The sequence below is a fragment of the Nicotiana sylvestris genome, chromosome 2 (assembly GCF_000393655.2).
Source record: "Nicotiana sylvestris chromosome 2, ASM39365v2, whole genome shotgun sequence".
NCBI classification, from domain to species: Eukaryota; Viridiplantae; Streptophyta; class Magnoliopsida; order Solanales; family Solanaceae; genus Nicotiana; species Nicotiana sylvestris.
In genome coordinates, this window is record NC_091058.1 from 198,096,939 (window position 1) to 198,108,108 (window position 11,170).

Here is an 11,170-nt window from a genome sequence, read left to right on the forward strand (position 1 = left end):
GTCAAGATAGATCGAACACTAAAATAAATTTTAACAAGTCTAGTCAGATTAAACATACCTCAAAATTTAGCCAAGAATGTCAATAGATTTTCCAGTGACAATGATCATAACCATTTTACTATGAAGTTTCATTTTGTATTTTCGTGTTACTTCCTAGATGGAATTCATTGGCAACATCCAGCACAATCTAACCGTATTCATTCTTAGTGACCAAAGGAATTGCTCAAAGGAGCAAACCTAAGCGCTTTTGTAGTTTTTAATCGAAAAATAGGTGTTAAGTTCAGAAGCAGTTAACTCTTGTCCAAGAAGGAAATTTGTGAACATGTACCAAATAGCGATAGCCTGCAAAATGTTTCCTTTGCTTCAGATAATGTACTATAAGACCACTTAGGTATTTGATAGATTAATATGAATGAAGAAGTCTCATCAAATGCAAAGGCGGCAGGAAAAGTTCAGTTGTTAGCTGGGTTTGTCAGTCTTTCGTATGAGGTACTTAATTTCTTCAACCTATGAACCAGCACCCAACTTCCCAACTTCTTTTCAGCTATTTGCTCATAATAAATCAGAACCGTGACTAGCACTGGATATAGAGAAATTAGAGACAAGTCCAAAAATTAAGAATAAGTTGAACCAGATATACCACCTATGAAAATTCCTGTTTATCTGGTTAATCCTATTTAAACCTTGAACTAGATATACCACCTATGAAATTTCTTGTTTAATCCTACAGCTACTACACAGGCTTCATAATCACATCAAGGGGATCATGAGTATGTTGAAAATCCGTTTAAGACATCACATGTAGCAGTTGTCGCTAGTACTGCTATAGTACCTGCTGAAACAGCTTTTGCTAGATTTTCACAGGATGTAGCTGTTGTTGGGCAGAGTAACTCATGTCCAGTCGCTATGGACAATGTTATACTTATGAGGAATAATGAGAAGAAGATGGAGGCTGTGCAAAATCTTGAGAAATCTAAAGTCAAGGTGCAGCGACAAGTGGAGGTTAACGAGCAGGGTGTTGCTACAGGTCCAGGTCCTGGACAAAAAGGACAAGGGCAAACTAATGTACAACAGTTTGCATATGAGAAGGCAAAAGCTGGTGCGACAGATGGTGATCGACCTACTGTTAGATTGGGTAAAACAACTGATAAATCAACAGGTGTGGAAGCTAAAGATGCTACTCATCCAATTGATAATCAATCTACTACTGGTGCACAAACAAATCTTTTGAAGGATGGAAGCGAGCAGGTTGTGCAAAAGGAAGATTCACGAGAAGCCGCTGAACCTAAAAGTGACAAGGAGGATCGTGAGATTGCTTTGCAAGCTAAAAATTTCAGCAGTAATGGGGAAACTGCTGGATAGGTTACTGGATCAAAGGATGTTAAATCTAAGGACAATGGAATAGCAAGGAAATCAACTAGGGAAGACTGGACAATGGTGGTTCGAGCTTCTATTAGACTGGACAAGTATCTGCTCCAAATGACTACTTCTGAAACAAATAATATCATCTACTTCTGAATATTTATTTTCATTCAACATTTATGACTCACAGATACAGAATGGAGAATTCCGTGCAGGTAACATCATATTAAAAATCTTGTGCAGGTACAATCATATTATTTGAGAAGGGTTGACAAATATCTAACATCTTGTACAAATAAAACCATATTAAAGAAACACATTCAAGAGAGAAAATACAATAACAAGACTTAACTTGCAGCATGACTTACTATTGCAACTTGAGTATCCGTATGAACTTCCTTCCCTTTCTTTATACGAGTTGTAATAAACATTTCAGACTTTAATGGTTCCTCGTTGTTCTCTTTGGTTGCGTGCTATAAATTACATCAAAGAAGATATAAAAAAACATCACTATGTTTCGACAAAGTACAAAAAGAAATGAAAGTCAGATTACAAAGTGTCGACTAAATATTAACAATGCCACACACACTCTTGCAAAACTAATAGGTCCCATTCGATGCCTCCACTTTTGTTTTTTCCTATTTTCAGAATTTAATTGGCACATAGCCTAACAATAAAAGAAGCATATTAATTAATAAATCAAAAAGGAAACAATATACTTATTGCTAAAAATATAATTTGAATGTGGCCTTTATTGCTTCTATTTTTTCACTAATATTAGTAGCAGCAGTTGAAGGCAGAATCCCAGGTGGCCATCAACTTCTTAATTTCCGACCATCCTTTATTGCTACTGGTGCATTAATCTATACAGCTCAGTACATACTATATGGTGTTAGACAATGTATTAAGGCTTGCAAGTTGCATACAAAATGCTCAAAGTATCAACCTCTATGAGTGGACTAACTCTACATCGTATTAAGACTGTAATTAATTTCTCAAGGTTGCTCTGATATTGACAGCTCTACTAAAACTATAGTAGGTAGCTAACAATAGGTAGAAAATGTAGAAATGTATAAATGCCATTTGTAACATACTGCAACAATAGGTAGAAAATGTAGAAATGTATGGTTTAATCTTACATGGACATCTTCGTAATCCCAATACTCAATCAATTGACGGAATTGAACTTTGGGTATCTCATTGGGACGATTTTGTAGAATTTCGTCAATAGTAGCATTTTTATCAAAATATTTCTTCTTAATATTTCTCTTGTGTCACTTCCAAGCATCACGAAGACCAGTCATTACCCACTTCTCTTCTTTAGCTGGAATTAAGAACTTGGACTGCAAAACAACACACAAATATATATATATATATATATATATATATATATATATATATCTTTTCTTAGTAGGAAAAATACAAAAAAATATATAATTGAAAAATTAATTATACTTACATTGACATATTCCCACATTCGTTTCTTAATATTCTTTGACACAGCATGCCAACTAGTATGCACCAAGGGGATAGATCTTGGATTCCTTGCAATTGTTCCTAAAAAGTTGGTCAAATCAGACACTCTTTTGTCAGTTGGTCCAACTGCTTGTCCTTTATCAAATGTCACCTCCTCTCTTTCTTCAAAACTTCATGCATGAATATTCTTACATGTTGTTTTCCCTCGAACTCTTTTCTTCTCTGATGTCCCTAGATTGATTTAACAAGCAAGACATAAGAAGAAAAAAAATCAAAATATGTAGAATAATTATAAGGTTTAAGACATACCACCTGCAGCACCATCGATGTTCATCTCCTCATCTCCAATAAATTCATCGTCACCAACTTCATCTTGTGCATCATTATTATCCAATTCTATTTCACGCTCATCAATAATAAGAGAGGACATAAATCTGACTTCATATTCTGGGTGATTATCAGGATGTTTTTCACCACCGACTTGTATCCCATATTTTTTTAGAAATTGATTAACACTCGTCGACGGTAGGACTGAGTTTGTCATTAATACTTCGCAATTTTGTAGCTCTTGAATATCAAGTTGTTTCTCTCCTCCATCTTGTGTTCTTTTAAGAATATGTAAAGTGTTAGGATCTACCTTTGCAGATGATTGGATCATGGATGTGGGCACAGGTAATTTACTTGTTCCTTGCTTTTGAATGGGCTCCTCCAATTGAATTGACCTTTGTTTAATTTGTCCTTTACTTGCAATACTATGTGAAGTGTTCAGATCTTCCCTTGAAGACGATTGGATTGATTCGTACGCCGGTAATCTATTCCTTTATAACTTTTGAACTGACACATCAGATTGAGTTAACTTCTATCTACTTTGTCCTTCTAATGTTGCAGACATACAATTCTTTCTTTTAACTCCAAGTAATGCATGCTCTTTAGTAGCTTTATCGTTGCGATCACTTGCAAGCTTTTCTCTCTTAATCTGAAATTTTTTGGCTAGTTCAGCACTTGATCGGTATTGGAAATCGAAACCTATATTCTTCATTGGACTTTGAGCTTTGTTTGGATTCAGAACTTTTCTCTTAAGAGCTACCGCTTGATTCATCCTACATACAAAAAAAATTAAATTACTTTAGCCTAACAACTAGTAAGAATATATAACAGTATGTGAGAAAGTAAATATTTAAGAAATAAGACACATAACAACCCCTAGTCTACATTTGTTTTATTGACCCTTTGTGGAGGATCAACAAATTTTTGAACATAGGATCAGAAGCTATAATTGATCAGAGTATTAGAAAGACCATGAGAACCAATGTCAGCAGCAGCACCAGTTCCTGCCTCCTCCCTGTGTCTTTGTATAACCATACAATTCCCAATTATTACCACCAGAAGATACTTTTTATGTGTTTGGCTTCCGGTGCATATAAATTTCTCATAATTTCTTTCACCTGTTAAACCTAAAAGAAACTTCTCATGTCATCATTCCCATTAGAGGTACACCATACATGTTTCCTAAATTTAAAAGTTTGAATAGTTAAGGGCAACCCGAACTGCTTCTCAAGAGGCCAACTAATTTATACAAAGTTTCCTGGCCAATATGCCCTAATACATCCCTCCAACTAAAAATAAATGATATGAAAAAATGGCAGTAAGTATGCCAAAAAATGGCAGTATAACTGAAACGAAAAATGGGCAGCATTTCGCTACAATTTATCACTGAAATAATGTAAGAAAATGAAGAAGAAGAAGAGGAGAATGAGAAAAAAGAAGAACTGAAGGGGAAAAAAAATTTGCCAGCATTTCGCTGCTATTTGGACACTGAAACAGTGAAAGAAAAAGAAAAAGAAGAAGAAGAAGAAGAAGAAGAAGAAGAAGAAGAAAAAGAGGAAGGGGAGGAGGAAGAAATCACATACCTGGGACCAAACTTGATGATCTTGAAGTTAAAAAAAGAGAGTTTTTTTAATTAATTAACGTTGGCAACCCAGCTATAAAGAGAAGCTCTCACTTCTGTCGCTTTGTTCGCTTCCTCGCTTCTCGCTTTTTCAGGGAAAGCGATCGCTTTTGTGTACCTGATACGCTTCAGATCAAAGAAGCGCCAGATGCCTCGCTTTGCATCGCTTCTCGCTTTAAGCGAGGAAGCGGTCGTTTTAACAACACTGTTTCCAACAATTACAAAATATGGAGGATGGAATTGCGCATTCTGTCATCGTCATGCATAACCTTGGATTAACAAGAAACCTATACTGAACTGAAGCATGGTTCATGATGCTGCAGAACAATTATGCTTGTTTCCTTTTCCTACTTTAAGAATTACAAGCTGGTGTTCACAATAGGTTACAATGATTATTTCAACAATAATATAGGAACTAGACAGAATATGCACCGAGGCATGGGGAGTGAAAGACCAGAGATATAACTGCTGAGAGGTATCAGGAAATAAAGGGACCATTGAAAACAGATCAATGCATATCAACTGAGATATTCAACTCTTATTTCATTTGTTATTTCCAATCCATCCAACATTGTTCTCTCATTATATTATCCTGCACTTCCATAGGAACCCACATCCTTAATCTTAAGGGAGGTGCAAGTTTAAACCATCATCAGAATTCCCTCAAAGAAATGAACTCTAACAAGACAACTGAGAGCCCTTACCCAACAATTCTCTTGGTTCCAGAGGATATATGAAGATATGTAGATAAACAATTTCAGAGCATATATTTATTACACAAAGTTACAAAGATGCCCGTTCAATATCTCTTGGTTCCTTAAAATTTGTTAGTCCAATATCTTCTTTAGTTGCATGTGCACCACCTGATAATAATAAAAAATAAATATGTATATACTTTAAAACTTGCTCCAATACTCCAGTTAATAGTACAATACAAATTCCGAAGCATAATTTCTACTTACTCACGTTCACTTTTCTATTCAAAACTAGAGGACAAATTCTCGATCCACATATAATATAATATGGTTCTTTAGAAGGGACACATTGAATAACCAATCAAGTAATTTCTAGTGATACCAAAAGGGACACATTAAAAATACACGAGCAATAAAATATATGTGCACATAAAAGAAATTGATAAGCAAGAAAATATTCAATATTGAACTTGACGAAATAGACAACATCAATTTAAAACTAAAGCAACAGTCTTTAATGTATTTCTAGCTATTAATAAAAAAATAGCAAAGCTATTTTCTACTTGAATTAGAAAAAAAACTGATGATGTGTCTTCAAAATCAAACTCTTCATCCGATTCAACTTCAAGTTGTTGTGATAGAAATCCTTCTGGAGGTACATCAAGAATGGTTGTTGGAACATCACTCCTTACTAAGGCAACTTCACCATTATCCACCGGTATAGATGGGCCAACCAAATATTCAGATGGCTCATTTTCATAGCACTGTGGGGCATTAGATGCAAGTTCACCACTTAGGCTAAACAAGTCTCTCGGGATAGTCTTCATAACATAATATCTATCTTGATCATATGGATCTTGCATATAGAAGCATTGGTGTACTTGAGATGCTGGGACAAAAGGCTCGTTCTGATAACATTTCTTGTTGAAGTAGACATAAGTAAGGCCATAAATATCTTCTTCAACCTCATACCAGTCGCACTTAAATAAGACAACCCTAAAATGGCCATAATAGTCTAACTCAACTATATCAACTATTCTACCGTAATAAGTCAAATTTGCTTCAACTGGATTTTTATCTTTTGAGCTTGCAAAACTTGTAGTTTGGGCGACTAATGTAACACCACTATTTTGTGTTTTACGTCTTGCATCACGCTGCCTCGTATGAAATTTATATCCATTAATGAGATACCCAGAATATCTTTTAGCAATTAAATTTGGTCCGAAGGATAATTGCTTTATAAGATCGGGCAAATCCTCTTTCAAAGAACGAGTTTCAAACCATTGAGAGAAGTTTTGACTATACTTCTTGGCCTTGCTCCATTTAGATCCTCGTCTCTGATTACTAACCTCAACCTCATATTCTCTACACAACAAGTATTTTTATTTGTTAGTAAAATGATAAATAAAGTAATTTAATAACAATCTACATAAATAAATGATATAAGTAATTAAATTACCTTATATATTCTTGAACTTCATCACAATTGTTTAATAAGTATATATGTGTCTGATTTAGTGATATGTCATCTAAAACAATTGGATCACTCTTTTTAGCTCCTAAAGGACAACCTGTATTAGGGAACAAACTAGAAGATTGTGCATTAATTGAATCATATTCATCATTGTTTCAGGGTCGTCGATTAAATCGAGTTTTTACACCTCCATGTAAGTACCTAGAGCATAAAGTCAAACACTCTTCAACCAAATATGCCTCAGCAATAGATCCTTCTGGATAATTTCTGTTGCGAACATATGATTTTAATGTACACATATACCTTTCAGGAGGATACATCCATCGATTTTGAACTGGACCTCCCAACCTTACCTCATTTGCCAAATGAATAGGCATATAAAAAAATGTTGGAGGAAAAATTCTTTCCAATTGATTCGTTGTTTCTCTAATCTCTACTTCTAAGTAATATAGCTTTTCCATTGTGATAACTTTTTTACATAAACGACGAAAGAAAGAACTTAGACGAATCAAAGGGATAGCAACATGATCAGGAAGTATGCTTTTAACTGGTATTGGCAACAAGTAATGTAACATGAAGTGGGCATCATGGGTTTTATAACCGAATACTTTTCTTTCATCTAGCTGCACACACCTGGATATGTTAGAAGCACTACCATCGGGTAGCTTTTCTGTCTTTAAAACATCACAGAAAACTGATTTCTCACCATTGATCATTGAGAAGCATCCTTTTGCAAACTTTGTTCTCTTGCCATCATTTGTTTCCTTTGGTTGAAGGTTCTTCCTAATGCCCATCTTTTTAAGATCATAACGAGCATTTGCATGATCCTTTGTCTTGCCAGGAATGTCCAAAATAGTTCCAATTACATTATCCACTATATTTTTCTCTATATGCATTATGTCAAGGTTATGACGTAATGAGTTGTGCTGCCAATAAGGTAATTCAAAAAAATATTGACCTTTTTTTCCAAGGGCCATCATTTGTTCTCTTTCTCTTATTCCCAAACACATTGTTAAAATTTCATAAGCTATTAAGCACATCAGTTCCCTTTAACAAAGGCGGAGGAGGCCTAAATTCTGTTTTTCCATTGAAATACCTTTTATTAGATCCCCAAGGATGATCCATAGGCAGAAAAACACGATGATCCATATAATGCATTTTTCGACCATGTTTAAGAAAACGAGAATTAGTGCCATAATTACAACATAGGCAAGCAAACTTTCCCTTTGTACTCCAACCGGATAACATAGCATATGCAGGAAAGTCACTGATTGTCCATAAAAGAGCTACTTGCATTTGGAAGGTTTGATCTCTTGAAGCATCATATGTTTCTACTTCAGACTCCCACAAAACATTTAACTCTTCTATTAATGGTTGTAAATAAACGTCAATGTCATTTCCAGGTGAACGTGACCCAGGTATAAGCAAAGAAAGCATACAATACTCTGGCTTCATGCACATCCAAGGAGGCAAATTATACACCATTGAAATAACTGGCCATGTGCTATGAGATATGCTCATGGTCCGAAATGGATTGAACCCATCACTTGCTAAGCCAAGTCTCAAATTGCGAGAATCCCTTGCAAATTCTGAATGCAAGCTATCAAAGTCTTTCCATGCTTTTCCATCAGCAGGATGCCTTAACTTTCCATCTTTAGAACGCTCCTCGTCATGCCACCTCAATGTATCTGCTGTCTTTGAGCACATAAATAGCCTTTTAAGTCTAGGAATTAGTGAAAAGTGACTCAAATTGTTTGCTGGAACACGATAACCTTTTTTGGAAGACTCAAGCTCGCTATCTACTTCATCGCTATCTACTTCAGTATATTTAATATATCGAGATGATCCACAAACATGACAATATTCATCATCCTTATGGTCATTCCTAAATAGCATGCAATCATTGGGACATGCATCAATTTTTTCATAATCAAGACCGAGATTCTTTACCATAGATTTGGATTTATTGTAGGATATAGGAATGTTCAAGTCAGGCATCTCCTTTTTTAATAGCTCTAAAAGAGAAGTAAAAGACGCATTGCTCCATCCATGTAGACACTTCAACAAATATAGACGGATTGTAAAAGATAATCTAGAGAATCCTTTACAATCCGGATATAGTTCTTGGCTTGCCTCGTCAACTAAGTTATAAAATTTATTGGCATCTTTATTTGAGCCTTCATACACTCCTCCAGCATGTGCAACATTTCTAAATTGATCATTCAACAACCCATCAATATCATCGTAAGAGTAAACATTATCATCCATTTCACAATTAACATTCACCGAAATTTCCCATTCCCCATGATTAATCCATCTTGTATAACCTTTAACAAACCCATAACATATTAGATGTTCATACACTACATTCCTTATAGTCCAATGAATATTACAACACTTTGCACATGGGCATTGAATTTCTTCGCCTTGATGATCTCCATAAGAGTAAGCAAAATCTAAGAAATATTGAACACCCTCGATATACTCTTTGCTATACCTTGGTAAATCCATCCATTCCTTGGATGGAACATTTGAATTCCTAAAAATAAAATTTATTAGATCTTCAAATATATAATCATTTAAGCATTAATTATATGGTAAAACTAAATCCTAAATGTCAAGAATAAATCTGTAAAATCATGTGTTGTAAAATAATAGGACTTTCTTACCTAGTCATGACACTTAAGCTAAGCCAAATACAACTTTAAGTCCACTGCAAATCTTTCCGAGCGTGACTTATCTTCTTGGATAAAAAAGTAAAATTAGGATCCACAAACACAAATCCAAGGAAATTAAAGCAATAAAAAGATATATTGTTGACCATGTCAATTTGCAACAAAAAAAGGTATCTACACATACCTAAATTGAAGAACATCTAAAGAATCTAAGAAGACAAGATCTTAGCTTGCAACATGAATTACTATTGCAAATTGGGTATTTGTACATTTAAAAATTTGACATGAAAAGGATCAGAAAGGGCATTAATTACTAAAAGAGGGAACATCAGAAAAATCATTCATGATACTACTAAAAAGAATGAACTACTTATAACCTTTCTATATGAAGAAACAAGAAAAATATGAAATTTGTGCATACCCAAAAAAGAAAATGAGATTGGTGCAAAGGTGCAGAACAAGAAAAATATGAAATTTATGAGTACCCTGAAGCCATATATACTTGTAGTCAAAGAAGAAAGCACCTATTGCGAGCAGCTACTAGAAGAATATATACAACTTATAGTGATATCATAGCTACAAAAATATTCAAGTATTTCACTGTCAAACTTTACAACTTACTTTTCTTCCTTGAACTCTTCACAGTATATCTTTGTATAATCAATTACACATGAGTTTCTGTTAATTTCTTATAGCAAGAAGGAGGCTTCAGATGTTAAAAATCTGGAAAGGGCAACAGAAACCTTCAAGTGTTCTAACTCTTTTGATGTTTTGCTTAGTGTACATGAGTAAGGTGAGAAGGATTCTAGGAATATATTGTAATTGGTGTAGGGTGACATAGGTTTAAAATATCGACAAACCAGATCTCCGAGCAGTGTAAAAGAGCAGCAAATTGCCAAGACTGCTGATCTTTGTTTAGTTACTTCAAAGGACATTGTTCCTACGCCTACACCTCATTTATCCAAGGAGTTAGTACCATGCCTTAACAGCAGAAAAGAAGCTCAGGACAATGGCAATTTAGCTAAGGATTTGGGTATCCAATCAATTACCTCAAATAAAAATATGATGGAGGAGTATCTGGGCAAGCCAGTGTTGTGAAGAGCATAAAGCGAGGAAAAGCGACAAACCCCTTTTCGCTTAAAGCGAGAAGCGAAGCGCTCACTTTTTTGAAGTGAAGCGGAATTTTTTAAAAAAAATTAAACTAAATACTGCATAGACAACTAACAATAAATGATATGAAAAAATGGTTGTAAGTATGCCAAAAAATGGTAGTATAACTGAAATGAAAAATGGGCAGCATTTCGCTGCAATTTATCACTAAAACAGTGTAAGAAAATGAAGAAAAAGAAGAGGAGAATGAGAAAAAGAAGAACTGAAGGGGAATTTTTTTTTTCTAGCATTTCTCTGCTATTTAGACACTGAAACAGTGAAAGAAAAAGAAGAAGAAGAAGAAGAAGAAGAAGAAAAGGAGGAGGGGGAGGAGGAAGAAATCACATACCTGAGACCAAACTTGATGATCTTGAAGTTAAATAAAGAGAGC

General features: G+C 34.7%; 1 protein-coding gene across 1 annotated transcript; it reads right to left on the reverse strand.

The window, feature by feature from the left end:
- Window positions 1–7,975: 7,975 nt before the first annotated feature.
- Window positions 7,976–9,466, reverse strand: LOC138886137 (uncharacterized). The gene has a single exon (XM_070167172.1). The coding sequence runs from the start codon at window positions 9,464–9,466 to the stop codon at window positions 7,976–7,978; it is 1,491 nt and encodes a 496-aa protein (XP_070023273.1).
- Window positions 9,467–11,170: the final 1,704 nt, after the last annotated feature.